This window comes from Gigantopelta aegis, unplaced genomic scaffold (assembly GCF_016097555.1).
Source record: "Gigantopelta aegis isolate Gae_Host unplaced genomic scaffold, Gae_host_genome ctg2072_pilon_pilon:::debris, whole genome shotgun sequence".
Classification (NCBI taxonomy): Eukaryota; Metazoa; Mollusca; class Gastropoda; order Neomphalida; family Peltospiridae; genus Gigantopelta; species Gigantopelta aegis.
In genome coordinates, this window is record NW_024532840.1 from 87,245 (window position 1) to 112,968 (window position 25,724).

Consider the following 25,724-nt stretch of genomic DNA (forward strand, 5'->3'; position numbering starts at 1 on the left):
TGATAGCATTTTTACATAATATACTGGAATATACTAGAATATACTTATTGACTGTCCTGGTATGTTCAGTATTTACAACAGGTAACACGACACCAGAGGAACATTCTGGAGGGAATATGTCTTTAACCACACCTGCTCCCAACGTTCTAGAATGTGGTGGAAGTGATAAAGGAAAGGAAATAACTCCGCCTGATGGGGATTGTGCCGTTGGACTCACCTCACACATCAAGTCTGAAAGAAACTGACTTGAATCAAAGCAAAGAACAGAGTTATGATATAAGAAAAGAAGGGGGAGACTGTTACTGTACAAAGAAAGAGAAAAGGCGGGAAAGTTGATGGGAAGGTAAATAAACTATAGATGCATAGGTTGACAATGGATGCATGGAATGTGTTGTGGGGAAAAACGAGAACTATTTCTTATGTTGATTGTATTGGAAATATAATATATGATTTTTTGAGTAGATATATTGTTAGTTAGGATTTTTTAGAGTACCCAAGAATTCTTCACTGAAATTCACTTTGTTTATTTCAGGTTCCTCAAAGAGCACTTCAATTCACTGATCCTTCCGATCAGAATTCAGAAGAGTTGCCATTTTCTTTAGACGAAGACTTAAATTTTAGGAGAAAAAACAAAATACTTCGGAGACATTGCCTTCCAGAGATGAAGTCGAGAACGTTGAAGATTTGGCTGATGAATTTGTTAAGAAACCTGCTCATCATTACTCAAGCTCCTAGTCAATCAAGGACTACTGATATTAGTAATAACAAAGAGACTACACATTCTTTATTGTCAGCTGAGATATCTCAAGCTATTAGGTGATGGTCTGTACTTTTATGAACAAGTAAGTCATATTTTTTACAATATTTTGTACCAACTCCATAACTATGATGTAACCCTTAGAGACCAGATGTAAAATATATATATGATGATATTAGGTTACTGAGAAAATATGGGTCTTATTAATTTCATGAGACAAACTTTCTCTAAATGTAAATGTTCTGCCTGTAATGAAGTTTTTTAAGAAGAAAAATGCAAATTTTAGCATTAATAAAAGTACTATCAGGTCATCTATCTCAATTATAATCAATGGATATTAAAATCACTCAGATGTTTCAAATAATGTGGGTGCCGATCTTTAAGGGTTAAATTTTAAAAATGTGAAACAACAGTTTTAAAATTTTAACTTGCCTAGAACAATTTTAAAGGAATTTCTCAAATTTTAATGCTCCATTTGATTTCCTACTATGGCATTCTACTACTAATAGTGGTAACTGATATGGATGTAATGAAAATGATGGTGTCCAAGTAAATGTTGATAAGTGATAAGGTTTTTATGTTCATAACCTTGCTACTACAATATTTACGAGTAGTACTTTTATAATTAACTAATTAATTATATTTGACTGAGCTACTGATGTTTAATTAATTGTTTGATTATAGGATATGATGTTGATGCTGAAACTATGACGACCAGTACCAGAATAGACGAACCTGCCATTCTAAAGTACGTGCTGTAGATAGTCACAAAGGGGACCATGTCAAAGACGTTGGCGAGGATGACCTCCCAATTTCCCTTGGATGATTGCGAAGAAGACAATCGAGAGGACAGAGCCCAAGTCAAAAGCAACAAAATCCCGATTCACAGGCTCAGACCAATACTACAAGGACTAGTACCCGTGCTTCACGATTCAAATTTCCTCTTTCACCTGTTAAAGAACAGGAGAATGTATCGACTACATCATTGCCTTGGTTAGAGAGGAGGGCAAGATTTTATCCTGCACCTATTTTACCAAATAAACCTGCTAAAAGTGACAAGGTTAGTTTCTAGTGATAATATACAGGAACATGTTTACTAGTCTATTGCTTACTAATAGTTAGATATCCTAGGTCATGGCAAAGTACTGATGTGTCACTAGTCTAGTGCTTACTAATAGTAGATATCCTAGGTCACTGGCAAGTACTGATGTTCACTAGTCTAGTGCTTACTAATAGTAGATATCCTAGGTCACTGGCAAGTACTGATGTTCACTAGTCTAGTGCTTAACTAATAGTAGGATATCCTAGGTCACTGGCAAGTACTGATGTTCACTAGTCTAGAGCTTAAGTACCCTGAGTCGGTAATGTAGTAGTATATAATTTACAGGAATGTGTGCCAGATACAAGACAAAATATCACAATGACCCTCCCTGTGAGGCACATGTTGGTTGGTTATTACCAATAAACCAAGTGGATCACGGGCAAGAACAGATTCTTATGGCTCCTCTCCTGGCGATAATTCTCCTCCTGCTGCCTATTCTATTCCTCTATCTTTTCAACATCCTCACACTCTCTTTTAAAAGCTAATGGTTTTTTTTCAGCAACAACGTTATGACAAGTATCGATATCAACTGTTTAAGAAGTAATGACTATTAATACTTTGAAATGTGTTAATTCGTCTATATAATTTATAGGTAGAGAAAAAATGGGTGTTGGTAAATCGTCTGAAATGAACACACTTTTCCGTTTTTGGGTCTTTTTTTTTACGAAACACACTTCAACAGGTATGCATGTTATATGTACATTATAAAATGGTTGGTGGGATTTGATACCATCTATCGAGTGAAGTCAGTGATCACCAGCTGGTATATGCACATATACAATGTATTGTATTACTAGATATTGTTATGTATTACAATGTACTTGTGTAATGTCATATAATACTATATAATTTATTGTTCTTAGGACAATGTATAATGAGTTTAAACGTTTAGCTCTGGAGGATGCTCAGTTAGGTTATAGTTGGTTTTGTTGTACACTTAATACAGGACTAATTTCAATGTCTCTCCTCTGTTTAATTTCTCAGGTATGGTTTGGAGTGCTTGTTCAGGTTTTATAGTTATGGATTGGAGATCAAGTTCCGTCCTGAGATTTTTTAAAGACTTTGAAGGAGAGACACTTTCTGACTAACAACAGTGGACATCTTTATGGTTTAGAAAAATATTGGGCTTTTTCTGAAATTTTTACAAAGTGAGGAACAATAGTCGTTAGTCATCTATCTATCCCTTAGTTACTAAATATGTCCTTCATAATAAACTCAAATAAAGTGTGATATTTTTTCTAAAGGGCAAACATATATTTGAAGTCAATCCTGAACTTAAAAGGATCCTTGTCAATTACAAAAAACCATTGACGATTTCAAAGCAGCTGCTGTCAAAAATTGAACTTGAGACATCCTCCAAGGTATTAGCAAGTGGAATAAGTTGTTTACCATATTAATAACTATATTGATTTAGTTATTATATTAAAGTTAACATCAAGTATCATTTGCTTTTTCTTTCCAGAGCAAACAGTCCAGATCATTTACTGTTGCCTCTTCCACCACATCATCATAACATATTACTACATTGTGACCGTTACCAAATACTAAGTTTTGTTATTATTGTTAACAAACCAAAAAAAGACCTAAATTGAAACTGAAAACTATTTTTGCACATTTCACTTCTTTCCTCATCTCCTTTGTGTGACTGCTACCATTTTTTTAAATTATTAATTAATTATTCATTGACTGCTATTATTATTATTATATTTACCTCTTCTCTCTGTTGTTTTTGTATCATAGTAGAAAACTGCTATTATATTGTTTATAATTAAATTATTAGTGTTATTAGATATTTTGTAAAAAATAGTCTTTTAACTTGAAAAACAAGATCTTAATAAACTCATTTCATGTGCACTCAAGGAGGAGGGAGTCATAATTATTAGTTTTTTGTGTGTGATAACACTAAATCTGAAAGCTACGTACCTTTCCCTACTTTGTTACTATAAAATAGCATACTTCCAACTTCGATGCTATAAATAGCATACAACAAACAGTCTGCTTTGTTTACTATACATAGCAAATACAACCACAGTCTACTTTGTTACTATAAATAGCATACAACCACAGTCTACTTTTGTTACTATAAATAGCATACAAAACAGTTCTATAATAATAATCAGTTTACTTTTAAATTCATTGAATGTGACGTTCATAGTTAATCACATTTAATTGTCAAAAATTATTACTCTAAATTTTAAGGTTCTTTGAACAAGTTAAAATTTTATTGAAATAATTCTTCATTAAATAATTATAACTACAAGAAATTATATCTAAGTTTTATGGGTGTGGTTAGCATTGCTAAGGAGTTCTTTTGTCTTTTTTTTGTGCCCGACTACGTAAATTTCTAATAATCTCTCTAGTATCATCTGGAGTTCTAAAAAGGGGTGTGCTAGGGCTTGATAGTTCAGAGTGGAGTAAAAAGTGATTTTTGTAGGTGTTACTGACTGTGATTGAGGGGTGGAGCTTGGGGAGGGTGATAGTGACAAAAACAGTTCTTGACGATGAGGGTTTGAGACATACGGTAAATAATGATGATGAAAACAGTATGATAATTAAGGGGTGTGGGGCTGGTTTGCTTCAGTCTGAATATTAGGAGGTGCGGTTTGTAGATGTAAATAATTGATAAAGGAATTGTCTGTTTGGGTAGCTGCGTCTACACATTGAAGGAGTGGGGGGGGCTATAGGAAAATACATGTAATTTTCTTCTAGTATTGTAACACATTATATACCTGGGTGGTAGGACCCGTTGTCCTTCAATGATCTTTATCTGTGTCTCCAGGAGTATCAGTCGACCAGTTCGTGTCTCTACTAACCTTGATAACTGCTCTGTCTTTTTCGTTACTAAAATACAATGATGATCAGTTGACCACACCTATTAATTAAGTATCTACATGTACACATACATGCACAAGTGATCATTACTGTTCAGTGAGGTGGTTTTCTTCTTCCTCACAATGAACTATGACCACTTCTTGTTCCATCTTATAAAATGAAAAACGATAACTATCAAGTCTCAACTATCTATCTATCCATCCATATACCATCCATTCATTCATCCATTTAGTAACTTCATGTACCATTTATCAAACTTTCCATTCATCCATCATAAATCCATTCATTTATTTAGTCACTAACTTTCAGGTGACTCTATTTTATTTGTTTTCATGAACGAAACATTCATTTGATGTATAATTGACACCCATTTTTATCACTACAATTCATCTCTGGAGTTGTTGATAAGTCAGAAACGTTAGACTCAAGATCACATCTATTCATTACAATTTCAGATTCCTGACCACACCCATTCATTGTACTTGTCTCATTATTGGGAGGCTGATCTTGTCGTTGTGGGTGTGATTTGACCGGTGTAGAAAGAGGAGTGAGTTCTAATTGAGGTTCTGGTCTCAATGGTGGTCCTGTAATAACTGTTTGGAGAAAGGTTCTGAAATGGAGTCAGGGGGGTGGTGAAAGAGGGGAGATGGACATTGTGAATTCTTTGTACGATATTATAGTTTTTTGGAGGTTTTTTTTCTTGCCACACAGAACCTATACCAGCTGTGTTAGCAAGACTATGAACACTGCTTGTACTGGGATATTTAGTCTTTGGAACACTTCCAAGGGAATATGATTTTTTTTAGGTGGGGTTTCTAATTTGACATGTGTGTTCTGACACAGACATAAAAGGTCAAAGGTCAGAATAATTTTTTCTCTCAGCAAATCCAGTGGGTTAGGAATTGTTCTTTTTGTGAGTTGAGGTCGATATTGGAAGACATCTCTCATGATCTATACAAGAATAAGATTATGTCATAATAAAATGCTAAAAATAGAACAATAATGACATTTTAAAGTTACGTTTTCTTTAATACATTGATTGTTCTAGGCATTGCCTTATAACAATGCCTTCTTACAATAAATTACTGTAGCCATTCCATGGTCACATTATCTAACCTTGTATAGTCCCTCTACAAATCGGAGATCAGTACGTCCATACATTTCAACACCTTGAGCTGCTATATGTGTGCCAGTGGAAGAGAAAAAGTCCATCAATGCTGAATGTAGAATAGGAAGAAATGCTGATGGCACACCTTGTGATAATCTAAGGAATATATTAAGTTCTTAACTTGTAATGACAATACAACTTACCTCTTAACATTTGGTTCTATGTGTAGCTTCATACGTTGTATCTCTCTTAAAAGTTTTGTCAAATTATTTCTAAGATCTCCAGTCCTACCTGACTTCATTATATCTTCTGTTCACAGTACTTTGATCTTGAATATTCCCGCCTTCTGTTTAATTAATACGCAGGTTGAGCCCCACCCTATTACAGAATGGATGGATGTCGTACAATACGCTTAGAAAGAAAGAAAGGTGGTCTGGGACTTAGTATAAAAGGAGGTTGTGAACATGGCATTCCTATTGTAGTCTCCAGCATTGACAAAGCTAGCCCTGCAGGTAGTTATAATGTCCACACCCACTATGTAGGATTGTTTTTGTTACAGCATCTCATATCCATCTTGGAGATGAAATTCTTTCTATTAATGGTATAAGGTAAATGGAACATTAATGGCATCTATCAATCCATGATCCATCCATCTGCTTGTTCATTCTTCCATTCATCTATCCATACATCCATCAATTCATCATGCCTCCATCCATCCATCCATCCATCCATCATTGCTAATTCCTCATTTAGTCTACAGGGAGTTAGTCACAAAGAAGCAGTACATCAGTTAAGAACTGCTGGAGGACATTCAGTTATTCTTCATATCAGACCAAATCATATCTTAGAGGATACCTTCTCTACAAAATCACATAAACTATAAATCTATTGATGATGTAAAGAAAGATACTTCACATAGTATTGACTGGTGGGAAATACCTGATGACAAGGATATATCATTACCAGAGGGGTGGAGTAAGAAAGTGGATCACAAGACTGGCCGACCTTACTTTGAAAAGTGTGTGTTGTGAAGTTGTGTAACTTATAGAGAGAAATATAATAATATAGTGTTCCTTCCATCACTTCTACCTGTCCATCCATTCATCCATTCATCTATTATATGTCATCAAAACCATCTAATCCTTCCTTTCATCTATCCATTTGTCCATGTATCCATCCACCCATCCATCTATGCATTCTTATTATCAACATTCTCTCTCTCATCACAGTCATTATACTAAAACTTCAACTTGGACAGATCCACGCTCATTATCACCACAACCTCTCAAAGATTTCAAACTGGGAATCCTTACCACCAGGATGGGAACGTTTCATGGATCAAGAGGGAGACATTTACTATGTGAAGTAAGTAAATCTGTTTGGCACTGCATGTACTAATGTTGGTTGCTATGGTAGTCATGATACTCTCAACACACTGGGATAGTCCACGAGGAATGAGAGAGCAAGCATTATTACAAGAACTAAGAGAATTTGCGGATGAAGAGAAAGCTGAACTGAAAGTAAGGACAATCTACTACAACATACAATAATATAAAAATGGAATATCATACTTGTACTTAATAATTAAGTTGCCATTATCATTTAATCTACACGACTGAGCATTGACTTTATACCATTTGTTGCAGACATGTTTTCATATAGAATGATATAAATACTGATGAGAGTGCTGTGTTTTAATTTTTTAGAAAAAGAAGATGAACTAAAAGAGAAAAGAGTTCTGCTCTTAAGCAAAAACCAAGAATTGGAAAAAAAGAGAAAAGACAGAATTGAATGAAGATGCAGATGACAACAATGGTGATCTTCCTGGAAGTGGTCTCTCTGATATCATAGATGATATAATGGCACTCAATGAAGATGCTGAGGAGTTAGAGAATACAGTACAAGCTACAAGACTAAAAGTACAACAACTTAGTAAGGAATAGAGAAATTAAATTAATTCTAAAATATCTAAGATACTGTTCGCTTGTTTATATCAAGTCAAAACTAAACAGTTATAATAAGAGATCAAGTTTGTTATAAATGTCTGACAATATAGGAGTGACAAATGTACTTTAACTTAGCATAATAAGTTTACATGTAAATGAATTACTTAACAATAGGCCTCTCCTTTGTAGAAAGTATTGTAAATAATGCAGTAAATAAAGTAAATGCTACTGTTGTTAAAGTTGCAATGAAGTTATTATTGTCTCCTTCACAGATGACTTTTTAAGACAAGCTCAAGCAGAAGAACTTGGAGATACAGATCAATACAAAACAGCTGCTTCGTTAGCTCAAGACTTACAAAGAAACTATATTCAATTGAAGGAACTAGATACCAATATTCACTCTGTTATCACTTCATTAGAAGACTTACGCAAATCTCAACATTTAGACTCCACCCCTTTAGGATACATGCTGCAATTGAAACCGTCACAAGACTCTAAGGAGATGGCAGAATGGGTCCATGTACTAGGAGATAGGCTGTCTGGAAAGACCAATATTGAGATGAGAATTGAGAACTGTATCTTGATCGGACATCTCTCTATTGCTAGACAGTTAATGGACAGAGTAAATGAAGTATATAAATGGATACAGGACACATGTGGTGTTGATTGGGAACGAGTACTTGATCAATTAGTTGGGTTGGATTTTCTGTTTGTGAGAGATGAATGGATGGTCACTGATAATTTTCAGGTAGAGTCTCTTTCTGTTTCTGCATGTCAATCCACTAGTCTATATGTACATTGAATCACATCAATCCATTCATATCCATTTATCCATCCATCAAGTTATCCATTGATCCATCCATCAAGTTATCCATTGAATTTATACATTCGATTGTAAAATATATAATTTTCACACTATAGGGAAAAATTAACAAAGGTAACAGCTCTCAATAAATTAACTAATACATCATAAATTATTCTTATAATTGTATTCAATATACATGTAATTATTAAATAAATAAATTGAAATCAAAGGGGTGTGGTATTTGACTGGTTCCTTTGACCCAACCTGAAAAGTAGAAGATATTTGGTTGGATACAGTTTATCTTAAACATTTCTTTGTGTAAGGCTCTTGTCTACAAGAGAAGGATCACTACACACTTCTACACAATCAATAACAATGTACTACTAGAGTGGCGATATCCTCTTTTAAGATCTTTGGTGTAATGATTGATATATAACTAGTAACTAAGATGACACATACAGAATAGCAACTTTTTGAGATGTATTATAAGAATATATAGTAAGTATACTGTATATGGTGAAGCTAAAAAACATCATACACTATCATTGTGGTTTCCCTATCTACAAAAGGATGAGGACAGGCAAGAATGTGTTCAGAGAAGAGCTTGCCATTGAAAGTACTCTAAATGGAATCCATCCTCCAAGTAAATCATAATTATGTTGACAAGCTATTGGGAACTGAAATAGATATCTGTCAGCAAAATGCCATATCATTTCTTAATTTGTCAGGTGTATATAACAATAAATTCATTAGATTGTACTAGCTTTAACAACTCACACTAAATGATGTAATGGTACAAGATCAAATAACTGATTTCCTAGGCTCTAGACTATTTTTAACAACACATTACACCTAGTCCATATGTATCTGTATTAAAAACCATTAGTGTATTATCATATAGTCTTGCATAGCTAGACATTCCCTCTACCTGACCACACCACACTAATTATCACACTACTCTAAAGCTTATAATCAAAGGGGTGTGATTACTATATGTTGTATTGTGTTGTTAGGATATATAGGATATGTTACAAACTGTTTATGTTAGATTATAGTTTTCTGATTATAGTAATAAAAATAAAAGGAGAAAGCATTACACAATGTTATATAATCAATGGTCAGTATAATGAATGTGATTTTGAGTTCAAAAGATGATTGACCAAAAAGAGTATGTTATTAAAGAGTTCTACTTGTATTGTTCATTTTATTGATCTATTTATGGACTATTCATCTATTTATTATTTATTATTTACTTTGTTATGTTAGTTGAATGACGTTTAAGAGATCTAACTCATCGTGACACTAGTGATCTATTATTTAATACACAGTGTGAAGTTAACATTTATCTTTAAAAATCTACTCAAGTAAGTGTGTGTCCGAACAACTTTATTATATACAAAATAAATTATTGGATTTCTTTGTTAGTTGGAGGCAGTCTTAAAAAAAAAAAAAAAAAAAAAAAAAAAAAAGCGCATCGTAATCATTAATGAGATTCATGGACGCCCCACGTCCCGCGCCCCACAATAGCATGAAGACAAAATTGACGTACATATAAAAAGAAACTGAAACAGTCATGAGTGCCAGTGTGTTGTGGGCCAGCGTTCTGCAATGCATCAGACCTCTGAGATGGTTACCAGCATACTCTACGGAGTATCCGAAGGCCGACTAGGATAGGGCTGGTAGTCTCCCTTTAAACGAGATGAGGCTGGTGTATTTGTGGTTCCCGGTTCCTGAATGCGACATTCCCTAAGAGCTGGAATCCCGTACGGCTGGTTTTAAGTTAGGGCGATGCTCCAGCCAGGATTACCTCGCGAAGACGAGGGTTACCAAGCCAGGTGGCGGTCCCAGCTAGCAATAGCAGGGAATCCTGGAGCCTAAGTGGAAGCCTGAGTGGGTGAGCGAGTAGGAATCGTTTGGGCAACACACAAGGGTTTTTTTTTATAAATCTTAAATCTTTTATTTTTAAATCTTAAATTTTTATACTACTGGGAAGTAGAATTGGTTTATATCTATTGCTCATTTCTTGCAAGGTTTTTTTTCTGGGAAACTAACAACTACCTGTGTGTCTAGGCCTCAGACTGTCATTGAAACATTCACGACGATTTACTTAATTAAGTTGTATGATATATACAAAAATTATGCAAAAGTCATACCTTCATAAACAAAGTTTGCTTTCACTAGAAGATAAAACCAATAAAACACATATGCACAATATATGGAAAGAATTATTTGTATTGGAGTGGTTTATCAAAGCATGTTATAAATTAGAAAGAGCTCTCACATGAAATGTGAAGGAAACAAATGACACTTACAACAAGATGGTAGCAGAACTATAATGTCAACAAAAATATCCTTTTTCAGCTGACTTCATGAAGGTGAATACTGTAAAGACCTCATGATATATCTAGAGCTAATAATTACCTTCAAGCAGGAATCACAGTCATAAACGCTATCACACAATATTTATCTAAACTTATTTAACTTGGTCTTCGTCTTCATTCATCCATCCATTTAGATAGAACATCTTCAGTCGTCACTTCAAGACAATAAAACATTGGTACAGTTCAAGGAACCCATTCGTCTACTCATGATCCTCATGTTCAAAAAACCATGGAAACCTGGAAGAACCTAATTATCTTTTTATTATAGGTGACAGGCATAATAGCAAAAGAAGTTACATTAATACCGACAAGAATTAATTTTAGAACCCACTCTGGAGAGTCTTATTATGAATATGAAATCATGTGCTCTTTATAATTATATGATTATCTGTGAAGTTTATATACCAACGTATTAAATAAAAAATAAATCTTAACTTTGTGTTGTGAACTCATACTACACAATGTATAAAATTTGGAGCCATAACTAAATGTAGACTTTGATTAATTTGTGATGACAGCCTGCACCCACATCAATAATCAAAGGTCACTCCAATTAGCTATCTATCCATAACCTGCAGTAATCCAGTCCTGTTTACACAGTCCCTGGTCACACCAAACTATGGCTACATCAAGTCTCTTGCTGATTTTTATTGGCATAACTTGTCTTGGATTTCAAGAAATCTTTGGCAGTAAGATAACATACCAATTTCTATATATCATAGTTATCTTCTAACAAGATTCATAGCTCATATTTTTAAATAGGATTTTCAGTTTTATTTAATACATATAGACTTCATAGTATCCAGGTACGGTCTAAATGTTTGATAATATAGGATGTGAGAGCTTAAATGGCTAGCTCCGGGATCCTTCTTTAAAAATGACATAGGACTGGTCATGAGGAGTTCATGATAAACTTTAATTTATTTCTGTCATCATTGATGGATAAGTTTATACTTGTTTTGGTCTCATCCAAAGAGGTCACATAACTCGAATTGACTATTCTGTCCCAGCTAAAGAATGTGGTGTGAAGCACAAGTGTTGGAACATAATTATAAGGGGTGTCATAAATGAATATTATTAGCACAATTGGTAATGGCTTTTCTTTATTGTTTATAATACTAATTGTTGTAGTTGTCTAATGCATCAATTACTATCATTTACAACAAAAAAAGAATAAACAAAGATGTCATTTTTAAATATTAGTTTTTAGTTTCAAAATGTTAGCTTGTTATAGAATGAAAGCAATATCTTTTGAAAGTAAATATAATTAAAGCATAATTATGTAGACATTAAAAATATTATATAGTAAGAAGCTAGATATATTATTTTTATTTAAGCTAAAAGAATAATATTCATTTACAGCACACACCCATATATAATTGCATGCCAACACTTTTTAGGACAGAAAATTTAATTGAAGTCACTAGACCTCCACTTTCATGTATCAGTGAAGAGGATTGAGGGTCTAGCTCAATAGACTAATTGAACCTAGAAACTGATTAAGGAATTTGTTATGAAATCCATAAAAACTTTTCACTATGTAGTTTTGAAGAATGAACTAACCATTTAATTATAAGCCCTAAGGTTCTATATTAAATATCTAAATCTCCTAGAAGGCTAAGTATATATGTGCATTATACAGAACTAACATTATCATTTAAAATGAAAAGGACTATGAGTCTCATTATAAGAATTGTAAATGATATAATAATTAGTTTGACTTTGAGAGATAACTTATATATTATTTCATTGTAATACAATAGATAACAATGGGACAGTTAGCAGAAAAACAGCTCGCTGTGGTACCATTAATTATGACCCTGATTTATACATATGTTGCAGTGGAGTTATTAATAGTAAATACAAAAAAACAGCTTGTTGTGGTACCAAGAGTTATAACCCAAGTTGGAATATGTGTTGTAGTGGGAGTTATAAATAGAAAATATAGCAAATCGGGAATGCTGTGGTACCCAAAGTTATAGCACAGATTTATTTATTTGTTGCAGTGGAGTTGTTAGATACAAAGGTAGAAACATAGCTTGTTGTGGTACCTGGAATTATGATCCAAGCACAAGTGTATGCTGCAGGGAAATATTAATTATGATAAAGGGAGTAAAAACAGCTTGCTGTGGTATCTATAACTATGACCCAAGCTCAAGTGTGTGTTGCAGTGGAGTTATTATAGTAAATACAAAAAAACAGCTTGTTGTTTGTACCAAGAGTTTATAACCAGGTTGGAATATGTGTTGTAGTGGAGTTATAAATAGAAAAATATAGCAAATCGGAATGCTGTGGTACCCGAAGTTATAGCACAGATTTATTTATTTTTTGCAGTGGAGTTGTTAGATACAAAGGCAGAAACATAGCTTGTTGTGGTACCTGGAATTATGATCCAAGCACAAGTGTATGCTGCAGGGGAAATATTAATTATGATAAAGGGAGTAAAACAGCTTGCTGTGGTATCTATAACTATGACCCAAGCTCAAGTGTGTGTTGCGGTGGAGTTATTAATAGTAAATACAAAAAAACAGCTTGTTGTGGTACCAAGAGTTATAAACCAAGTTGGAATATGTGTTGTAGTGGAGTTATAAATAGAAAATATAGCAAATCGGAATGCTGTGGTACCCAAAGTTATAGCACAGATTTATTTATTTGTTGCAGTGGAGTTGTTAGATACAAAGGCAGAAACATAGCTTGTTGTGGTACCTGGAATTATGATCCAAGCACAAGTGTATGCTGCAGGGAAATATTAATTATGATAAAGGGAGTAAAACGCTTGCTGTGGTATCTATATTTATGACCCAAACTCTCTAGCATGTGTTGCAGTGGAGTTATTAATAGTAAATACAAAAAAAACAGCTTTGTGGTACCAAGAGTTATGATCCAGATTTATACAAGTGCTGCAATGGACAAATAATAAGTAAGATTTTAAGCTGTTAGTGAATTTATAACTATTAAAAACATATAATTAAAAAGACATTGTATTTGGTATGCCCCTTTTGATTATTAAAATTATTATTGAATTATTTTAAATTTAATATAATATTTGTAATTGCTATTAAGATAGTGAACTGTTTTTAAAAGAATTTTCTTATCAGATATGCACATGAACACTAACCTTTTTAAACAAGTCACTACTAAGACAGGATGCAAATGAGACGATATTATGTCTTTAAGAATTAACAACTCAATCTTGTATTGTCCACTCATACAATACCACAACTTGTAGCATATCTTGATTTGAATGAACTCTTTGATTAATTTCCTGTGAAGTTTATATACATTTATAACAACATATAAAATAAAAGAGTATTTGTGTTATGAACTCATACTACACAATGTATTCAACTTGTAGCATAACTAAATAAATGTAGACATTGATTAATTTGTGATAACAGCCTGCACCCACATAAATAATTAATAGACAGTCCAGATTTTGTTGTTATCAGCATTTTAAAGTAAATGTTTTAATATTTGTGGCAATACAAGACTAAAACATTATCAGCAAAAAATGTATGTAATTTTGATGAATGACCACTTAACAAAGCAGAATATATTTGTCATTGATAATATTACTACACAATGTGTACTATCTGTAGTATAGCTTAATGTAGACTTGATTAATTATTTGTGATAACATTCTGCACCACATCAATAATTAATAATAGTCAGTCCAGACTAGCAGTCTAGTGACTAAGTCCATAACCAACAGTAATCCAGTCCACCTTTACACACTCTCTGGCCACAGTAGACTATGGCTACATCATTCTTCTTGGTCATTTTTTATTGTATAAGCTGTCTTGGATTTCAAGAAATTTTTGGGGTAAGATAATATACATAAATCCAATATCTACTTATTATTGAATGAGTTCATATATCATATACTTTAAATAGGATAGTTAGTTTTATATAATACATAAAGACCTCCTAACAGGTTTGAATTATTGAATGTTGAAAATATAGAACATGAGAACTTAATCAGTTGTCTCCTTCTTTAAAATGACATAGTGGCAGGTTTATAGAGATCCTACGACAAGCTTTAGTTTACTGGTTCTGTCATTGTTGATGCATGAGTCCATATTAGACTTGGCCCAAGACAGGTGATTTGAGTTGACCTTTGTGTACATCCCAGCTAAGGAATGTGTTGTGATAAAAATGTGATATGTGATGTGTGGGAGTGTAATTATGAGGGGTGCTATAAATGAATATTATTAACACAGTTGGAAATGGCATCTCAAACATTTCTTTGTTTGTTTTAGTTGTCTAATAGATTGTATTATAATCGATAACAACAAGAAATAAGAAATCAAAATTTCTGTATAATTTTAACTTTTAGTTTCAAATAGTTATCTTGTTACAAAGTGAAAGCAATATCTTTGAAATTAAGTGTGATGCTAAAACTATATTACATATTATTATCCCTTTAAATGTCCATATAATATTATATATATATATTTATATATAATATAATATATATATAATTAGATATAATATATTAATAAATTATATATAATATTTATCTATCTTTTGTGTATGTAGCAACTTGTGGAGGTCGTCAATATAATCCTTCCTTTTTTGTGTGCTGTAACAAAACAATTAGATACAAAGGGCTCAAAACAGCTTGTTGTGGTAGCGATAACTATAATCCAAAGTTCTATATCTGTTTGTAGTGGAGTTATTAAGATCAAAGCTCCCAATAGAAAATGCTGTGGTACCAATTATTATAATCCAAAATTTTTTCTGTGTTGCAGTGGAGTTATTAAGATCAAAGCTCCCAATAGAAAATGCTGTGGTACCAATTATTATAATCCGCAATTTTTTCTGTGTTGCAGTGGAGTTGCTAGGCTCAGGGGCTTCAAAACGAAATGCTGTGGTACCATGAATTATGACCCACGTTACAAACCAGTGCTGTGATGGAAAAAATACAAATCAAGTATATACCTTGTTAATTTAAATTGTTAACTGTTATTAAACAGAGACATGAGTACATTATGTTTGTTTGTACTTTTTTGATAACAAAACAATTATGGAAATAAAGTTTACAAAGTTTATTACAAAATAGAGCAGTCTGTTAATAATTGTTGCCTGTATTATTAACCCTCACTGCAGTAGTTAGAAATGTATCTGTGTATGTGATACCAGGCAATTCAAAATGATATTAATGTGTTAAAAAATTTATTATAAAGTAAATTTAATTTTGGGTTCACAAATATTTTAGATAATTTTAGATAATACCTTTAAATCAAAGGGGTGTGGTGATTTTAAGTGGCTTCTTCAAAGCGATATATACTTCTTACTGACAATAGCCATAATTGTAAATATGATAATATCTAAATTCTTGATATTGTTTCTCTTGTCCAGTTAATTTCTCTTTGTTCTTTGTTCAGACTCTGTAAAAAGAGCGTCCTTAGTTTGTAGTCCCTAAATGAATTACAAAATATTAATCGATACATCTACATGTAGCCATGGAAACAAATGGATAAATATGATAGAGAGAATGGACAAATATACCAAAGACAAAATGGATGAATCAAAACATTTGGGAGACAAAAGAGTTAAAATATGCAAATGTATGCTAGGGTTATCCACTTTACCTCTAGTGGTCCTTTTTGTACTTGTAAAGAAACTTGATAGAAAAAGTTACAATTTTTATGTAGATTAATGTCTTCTATTCTCCATGATGTCTTAACAAAACAAAGATAATGTATAATACAACTTTAAAACTTGTGAGCTATCAATGTTGTAAAATTATTAATTGTACAAATGTAGTAATTATTAATACAATTTGCACCCACATGAATAATTAAAGTCAGTACATCATGACAGTATAGGAAGTGATGTCACTACTTACCCATCTCTAGGTCCTGACTGTTCTAATCTGCTGATAGCTTCCTCTCTAGGTTATAGATCCATGATACCAAGGATACTGAAAAGGGGGTTTTCCTCGACTGGAGGAACCACAGGAGGCGTGGGTGGGTTGTTCATATGATGATTGTTGTTGGGGAGGTGGTTTAAGCGCAGGCCTAGGAGCAGGCTTGGGACCTGGTTTTTGCGCTGGTTTGGGTGCTGGCTTTGGTGGAACATGAGGTGATTGTGTTTTCCTTATCGTCATGAACATTTTCCTGTTCTTGAACAACTTGTTTGAACATCATTCCTTGAGCCTCCCCTGTACATAATATATGTATTATATATTGTACACAATATATAATAAACATTGCTATTACTATGTTTATATATAGCATATAGATAATGTAAAGATTTTGTTCAAATTCAAATTTTTATTATTAAATTATTCAAACCCACACATAACAAAATTAAAAGAGCAAAAATTTAACAAAAATTTTAGTACAAAAAAATCCACTGCAAAAATTAGATATTACAAAATTAAAACTGATAAACTTTTCGATCAGCTAAACTTGTTACAAAAATATTACCATCCTTATCAATACACACACCACCACTATAATGTAAATTACCTACACTATGAATTAGTTCACCATCAGGACTAAAGATCTTGAGTTGACCACCATCTTTGTATTCACTTACAAAAACTATAGCCTTCCTCATCTATTGCTATACCCCACGGATCTGTTAACTGACCTCTACCATACTCTCTAAGATATTCTGCGGACTGTGAATAAACTGCAACATAGCCATTATAAGCTGTTCCATGTATATTACCACTGGGATCTATAGCAATACCTCCAATACTGGTCCAACAATTTATAGTCTTTAACTTGGTCTCATCTGAGTCGAAAATATGGATGCAATTTCGATCAGCAACGTAAATCTTGCCTTCTTCATCTACTGTGACACCTTTAGGTTGCTCAAAATGTCCAAATTGTTTTATTACTTGTCCTTGCCCAGCTTTAATGGTTCGTTTACTGATGCTCTGTTCACCACTGTTAGCAATGTATATGACATTTTCTTTACATGCTATACCCCAGTTGTGCAGTTTTAAAGGAAAATTGACAGGAGCAATATTTCTGCTGCCATTCCAAAATCTAAACACTTGACTACTACATGTGACATACATTGTTCCATTAGATAAAGCACATATACCATGAGGTTCTGACAGAAAGTTGTAATCATTAATAGATTCTCGGAGTTGACGATAATCACGATATGGTCTAGCACACAATGTAAATGGACTATTTTTGATGTGGTCATTATCAATAGTTACATGAAGCTCATACGTACCAGAAGAGGGTGGAATAAAAGACAAGTCGTATTGGCCAGCACCCTTGTCCAGTACTGTTCCATTGATTATCTGACCTCTCTTATCTTTGTCTAGTAATGTCACCTTGATCTTTTCTTTTTTCACAGTATAATGACCATCTATTTCGTTTCTTGTTTCTAGAACAACAGTACATTTCTTATTAGCTATAGCTCGAGATATCTGTGTGCCAATGATGATGCTAGAAGATGGATGGACAGATTTTATCTCTCCCCACTCAGATATAGGGGTTGTTAAGTCTATAGAAAACTCAATTGTATTGGTACTCTCACTGGGAGACTGAGTAATCTTGGGATCATAGTAGTTGAGTTTTCTACTGATGTCAGTTTTGAGTGTATCAAAGACTGATGCTATTTCAGCTGATGTATAAGTTAGTATTGTTGACTCAATTTTTTTAATTAATGAACTCAATTTCTCTTCAACTCTTATTATTTTTTCTCTCTTCATTTTTAGTTTAGTTTGTTTGATAGACGATACCTTGTGTAAATCTTGAAGAAGTTTCTCCTTACGTTTTCTAAGAGTAGCATGAAGATCTTCAAAAATTGATTCAATAGCTTCTTCAACACATTGTGTATTCTCTTTCAATTGAAGCTGAGCAGCAGCATTCTTTGTTTTAGAGAACTGTAGCTTTGATATAGAAGTAGTTAGTGGTAACAGATATTGTTGTAGTTCTTGTTTGTTACTGTCAGCTATCTGATCAAGGTCAATACAAGTATGACCAACATGATGACCAGTCAGAACACACAATCGACAGGTAATTGTATGACATGCTTGACAGTACAGTTCTAGTTCTTCTTTAGGATGATGAGGACAGAGTGATGGTTTGGCTTTAGCTAGGAGGGAAGATTCAGTAAGAATGTTTAGTTGAATTAACTGGTGCTGAAGAAGTTTACGTTTCTTTTTGTGAGCCTCTTCACAATCATGACAGATAAATTCCTTACAATCAATACAAAAGGCTACTGCTGGTGGATCAGAGACACATTCGTCACACACACAATATTTGAAGATCTAACCTTAGCAATAATGGTTGCAGCCTCTATTTCATGGACTAGTCTAAGGTTATATGGCAGGTCATTGACTCCTGAGCTGGTACGAAGAAAATGTTGGCTCAAAACAGGTAGGACATATGATAATGGTATTGGACGAGCTGACAAGATCAGTTAAACATGTCTTACAGAAGGAATGAAGACAGGATAGGAGACGAGGGTCATTATAGGGGTGTGGTTGTTTATGAGAACATAAATAGGAAGGGGTAATGCTTGTAGAGTTTGGTTCAACAGTAGTATTATAGGAGTGGAGTGGTTTATGAGTATGAAGAGGGGTGTGTAGGGGAGGATCACAAGAGTTAATACTAGAGTAATGTGGTTGCTTATGAAAGCATTTAGTAGCAGAATGTGGTTGTTTTTGTAAGCAGGAGATTGTAGTGTTTGGAGGATCACAAGAGTCAGGTTCAATGGTAATGTTAGAGGATTGTGGTTGTTTATGTAGATGAGAGGTGCCGATAATGTATGGAAAATTAGATGGGTCAGATTTAGGCATTGTATTTCTAGAAAGGATTATGCAGGATCCTTTTTGGATGTTACAATTATAGAGAATTAATCCATTTTCTAGCAATTTACCAGCAAAGAAAAGATGCTGTTGGTTGAGGGGGGATACCTTCTTTCTGTTGAATAAATGCTTTTAAAGTATTAATAGTATCTAAAGGCTCAACGTCAAGAGAAATGGTTTTGCCAGTGATGGTTTCAATGAAGATCTGTAGCATACTGGGTAAAACAAGCTGAATAGTGGATTCTTGATGGATCATATAATCAGAGAGAGTGTGGCTATCTTCCAACAATTTGCCGGCAAAGATGAGATGCTGTTGGTCAAGGGGGACACCTTTTTTGTCTTGGATTTTAGCTTTGACATTCTCAATAGTGTCTGAAGGCTTAACTTCAAGAGAAATTGTTTTGTCAGTGAGGGTCTCAATAAAGATTGACATACTGGATGATACAAGATGAATGGTATCTCTTGTTTTGACACCATATTCATCAAGGGTAGCTTGATCTTCCATGTGTTTCCCAGAGGTGGCACAGACATAATGTTGGTCTGAAGGGATACCTCTTTTGTCCTGGATCATAGCTTTAATCTCCTTAATTGTATAAAAGGGCTCAATGTCAAGAGTAATAACCTCACCAGTAAGAATTTTTACAAGATGTGATAAGGTCTACTTTGGAAAACAAGCTCAAGAGTTGATTCTTTCTTAATGTGGTAATCAGAAAGAGTGCGCTTGTGACTCCTGCGTTCCAATTGTCTACCATTATAAAAGAGTTGCTGGCAGTCAGGTTTTGATACCAAATTTATCAAAGATTTTAAGCTTTACTGTCTTAATGGTATCTGATTGTTCAACCACAAGAAGATATAAAGGGAAGGCATCTCTCTTAATATAAATATACATATCTGGTAAACCAAAGTGAAGTGTGGAATTATTTTGGATGTTGTAGTTAGAGAGAGTAAGTCGACAACGCAATGGTTTCCGGGCAAAGATGAGGCATTGGTGATCAGAAGAAAACAGTTTCTTTGCCCATGATCTTAGCCTTGACATATTCAATGGTATCTGAAGGGTCTACAGAAAGTGTAAGAGTTTTGCCATTACCAGTGAGGGTCTTGACAAAATCTGCATACTAGTATTTGAACACAGATAAAGAATGGATTTTTTTTTGGATGTTGTAATCAGAGAGAGTACATCCATCTTCCAACTGTTTGCCAGCAAAAAAGAGGCATTGACGGTCAAGTGAAACATCTTGTCCTGGACTTTATATTTAACATTTTCAATAGTATCAGAGGGTTTGGCTTCAAGAATGATGTTTTACCAGTGAGGGTCTTGACAAAGATCTGCATACCTGCTCTCAGACGTAAAACAAGATGAAGCGTGGATTCTTTCTGGATGTTATAATCTGAAAGAGTATGTCTATCTTCTAACAGTTTGTCAGCAGAAATGAGACATTGTTGGTCACGAGGGATACCTCTTTGTCCTGGATCTTAGCTTTAACACTTTCAATAGTATCAGAGGGCTCAACCTCAAGAGTGATATTTTTACCAGTGAATGTTCTCACAAGAATCTGAAACATATTTAGACTTAAATTATGCAGAGCAAATTAAATCGAAGCGTAACTTATAGCTAGATGTTACAATCTAAAAGAGTACCTTCATCATTCGTCAATTGCTTGCCAGCAAAAACGAGCTATTGTTTATTTTCGTATATTGAAATCTGAATCTGCGAGTGCACGTGGCAGGCACGCAACAGTGATGTAACAGCGATTTTAAGCGCCCCACATAATTGCTGCACACTCTTTTTATAATGTGCTTTCATAGTCGTATTTGGGTTACGGAGCGTTACATAACAGTGGTACGATGACAAACAACGACTGTGAATGCTCACTCTATTGCGGTTCACTCTTGTTTATATCATTTAATTAAAGTAAATGTGTAACACACTAAGCCAACACAATCATACTATCTCATTCACTGCTAACTGAAACGATGAAATGTATATCTTGCTTTAAGTTCTAGAGTCCCTAAATATAAGTGCTTCAGCAGAGAGCTTTCCCTTTTGAAGACTGACTTCAAAGAAGTTTGCTTAAAGCAATGTAGTTTATTTAACTGTCTTTAATCACTGGACTTAACAACTACTGGAATGACTTTTTGATCAAAATTGTATAATATCTGTCTCCTCCAATACATTACCCACCTAATTAAAATTGAATTGCTGATGACAATTCAAACAATTCTTCTTTGGTTGTCAAAATGTAAAATTTTCATTTGCTTTGAGAGTGTAATAAATTTTCTAAGGCAATATACTATATCACTGTGAAAGTTGATCGGTTGATTTAACCAATCCATTGTTAGTTTTGGACGTCAAATAGTACATAATGAGACATTGAGAAGTATAGTTCGATTTTAATTACTATACTACAGACATTACTGATAGTAATAGCGTAGGGAGAAGTAGACAACACATTTTCCTATGAGAGAAAGCAACAGATTGTCTTCCATTCCTTGAAAATTAAATACTAAGGTGTTAAGTTACTAATTGATATTGGTATATCCTAGAAATGTAGATTGCATACTTGTTAAAATGAGTTACTTAAATTTCTTTTCATAGCAACATTACCAAATACTTCAATACAATAATCTCAAGATATCTAGGAGGACTTGACTACATTGAGGTCAATACGTTTTTTTGATTCCTGGTGTATAGATAACAGACATACATGTTATTGCCATACATTGTAATTGTTATAGTGATTGTTACCATGGCATCAGTTGCTATCACAACATACATGTTGTTGTTAGAGTAATTGTTGGTATGGTGATGTATGTACTGTTGCTTTTCATAAGGATTACATAGTTCAATGGATTGGAGATTGGTGTCAGATTGGGTTTCGAAACTTGCTGATATGCTAGGAAATTAAACAATGGTTATTATATTAAATTCTAATAAGTTTGGAATTGTTTTTAAGAAAGTTAGAATTGTTATGATTATATAAAAATGTACTTTTTGGTAGAAACTTTTTTGTGAAATACAATCATGTTCTTATGTGTGTTGCATTGGAGTTAATGTATGTCCTCAAAAACTGGTTGTTATGGTACTATACTCTGTCCTAGTTGAGAAGAACTACCAGATATGTGAATAACTTTGCCGTTTTACATGCTTTCCACATGGGACTTCCACAAATCAATTCAGCTTGCAAATATGCATTTTATATATAAAAATTGGCTCTCTAGTACTACGAGACAGTAGCAAAGTATAAAACTCCATACATTTTTAATGGCATAGTTTTTTGACATACTTCAAATTGTGCACCTTTGAGGATTTAACAAATAACAATTTTCGCCTTGAGAAGTTAGCATAACAATTCATTTTTTAATTATATGAACAGATGTTCTTTTGTACCAATTATTATTATTAAAATTATAACTAGGTATTTTCTTTTGTGATTTAAGGTAGCTATAAAGCCACTATGGTTCTGAAAAAATTTTTTGACAAAGAAGGAAGACTGAGAATGGCTAAAACCTTTGATGTGACCTTTAATAAGCAAGAATTCAATCTGTTAGTGAATTTATAACTATTAATAAACATATAATTATATAGACATTGTATTTTTATATGCCCCTTTTTTATTATTAAAATAATTTTTAAGTTTAATGTAAATTGTTAATTAAAATTAAGGACTGTTTTAAAAAGACCTTTTTTTATCAAATATGTACATGAACCCTGACCTTTTATACAGTATCATTATTAACATAATACTATTATATTATACATGCACAATATTATTGATATATACTAATAAAGCTTTGTAGTTTTGTTGAGATTTGCAGAACACATATACATATTTACTAATTTGTGAAATAACATCAAATCTAATCTTATTAATAGTCTGCTGTTATCAGCATTTTAAAGTAAATGTTTAATATTTGTGGCAATACTTAGACTATGATTTCATACAAAGTATCCAAAGTGTTTTCTCATTGTTTTACAAGAGTTAATAGTATCTAAGCAAGCAAGACTAAGAGCATGACTGTAGCAGTGTGCATATACTGCCCTAGGTTCTTCTTTCTGTATTAAGGTTGCTAACCCTATTTGAGATCCATTCATTGAATCAGCACCATTGTAACACTGACCCCTGAGCTTGCTGGTTGAAATATTCAGCCTATGTAAAAACATCATGTACAATTGCTAGTAACATTTCCGATTGAGTAGATTTCAATCTGATAAAGGCCAATGAACTCTTCATGGGCTACTAAAATGGTTGTCTACCCATCGAAAACAAACAACAACCTGTTCTTTGTTTGATATATCTGTAGTTTCATCAACCATAATAGTCAGAAAAGGAGCTGTAGATAAAGACTGAACTATTAGTCACAAGACTTGCAATGACGTGACCTTAAGAATTTCGTTTTGTATATCTGGTGCTAAATATTTATCAGTTTTCTTCTCAATCCAGTTAACAAGTCGTATGTCATCTTCACTCTGTAGCTTTAAGAGCTGATTGAAGTTTGAATCAGACTCATCTCCATGACCTCTTAAAGGAAGTCCTTGCCAAGCAAGGAATCTAATATTGAAAGAATTTTGAGGAAGCACTGATGATGTTCTAATTTTCTTGTTGGTGTATTGCTGAAAGAGATTCTCCGACATCTTTAGTTGTGGAAGGCAATGTCATCACTTTAAGAGTTGCTTCTTTGTGATAGTTGCTAGAAGAATGTACATTAAACTTAGTAGAAGCATCCTTCCAGTTGTGGTAGCCTTTTGAAATGAATACCATATCAAGATTAGGAGACCACTGAAGTTTTTTTTGAATAAGCATGAGCACAAGTATAGCACAACACAACATCTTCATCTTCAACATAATGCAACCAAGACCATTTACTAAACCATGAAACTTGGAAGCTTCTCCTACAAACCACTTTTTTCCCTTTTTTGGAAATGGAAAAGTAAGAGGTTGGTGTGGTTGGTTAGGCAAAGATCTACCACTGACTATTACCAGCGACTGCCATTGTATGCATATGGCTTAGATTCAATGAAGTGTGAAAGAAAGGGAAGAGCTAGAGTAGTTAAATAATTATTATTCATTATTAATAGTGTTATGAATGTTAATAACTATGAATATTAATAAATTAACATTAGTAAAAAGTGTAGCGGCCATGGCTGCTACGCGGTCGCTACAGCTCTTACGCCACTGTTAATAAATTACAACATTGTCATGGTAATGGTGCCTTATAAATTTCAGCCAAATTTAAATTGCCACTGACTTATAATTTTGGCTTTTAAGGTCGATCCAACAAATTTCCAACTATGTGGTATAATCGAGATTAATAATTATAATATTAATAACTTTAATGTTTGTATTTGATACAATATAATCAGTTTGATATGAAACAATTAAAGGATGAACAATCAAAATATTTAGTGTGGCTGTCTTTTAGAGGCACTTATAATGCTATTCTTGAAAAATTCTTCAGGATCAATTGTTTTCATGATTTCTACATTTCGTTTTGCAAAGTTAGGGTCCATTGTATTTGGAATACTTTCTTCTGCACACCAAGTACGCACATTTGTGTAGAGGATATCCAATGGGATGGGAGGTGTTATAATGGTTTCTTCTGTGTCTGGATGGCCAAAGTATTCAATTTGAACTGTTCCATCTTCATTATCATGTTGGGTTATTTTCCAATTTTCAGTAGGAGTGACAATACCCCTAGTTGAGAAGAATTCCTGCCACTTGTTGTGGAAAACAAAAAGAGACTGGAAGAAATCGACACGAGAGTCCCATCCATCTTGTTTTGTAAAGATGAAGTGGTCCCATTTAATGTAGTCATTGGTTCGAATGTAGTTAGGCAAGGTAGAGCGAGCCATTTTGAAAGGTCAAAAATATAGATTTCCGGACACTCTTCACGTGTCCCGGTCCCTTCTATTTCGTGGGCTAAAAATTGTGATTAGGCTACAGTTTAATTATTAGTGAGTAGCCCCTCCCTTCTGAGGAAGGGGCTGGCTACGTCGATGCAGGACAATA

General features: G+C 33.6%; 1 protein-coding gene and 1 pseudogene across 1 annotated transcript; both read right to left on the bottom strand.

Annotated features, from left to right (window-relative positions):
• Nucleotides 1–16,954: 16,954 nt before the first annotated feature.
• LOC121391312 lies at nucleotides 16,955–18,615 on the bottom strand. Its single transcript, XM_041522982.1, has 2 exons — nucleotides 17,532–18,615; nucleotides 16,955–17,097 (listed from the first exon to the last, which is right to left on the bottom strand). The coding sequence occupies exons 1-2, from the start codon at nucleotides 18,613–18,615 to the stop codon at nucleotides 16,955–16,957; spliced, it is 1,227 nt and encodes a 408-aa protein (XP_041378916.1).
• A 1,168-nt stretch (nucleotides 18,616–19,783) lies between these two features.
• On the bottom strand, nucleotides 19,784–24,349 carry LOC121391313 (annotated as a pseudogene).
• Nucleotides 24,350–25,724: the final 1,375 nt, after the last annotated feature.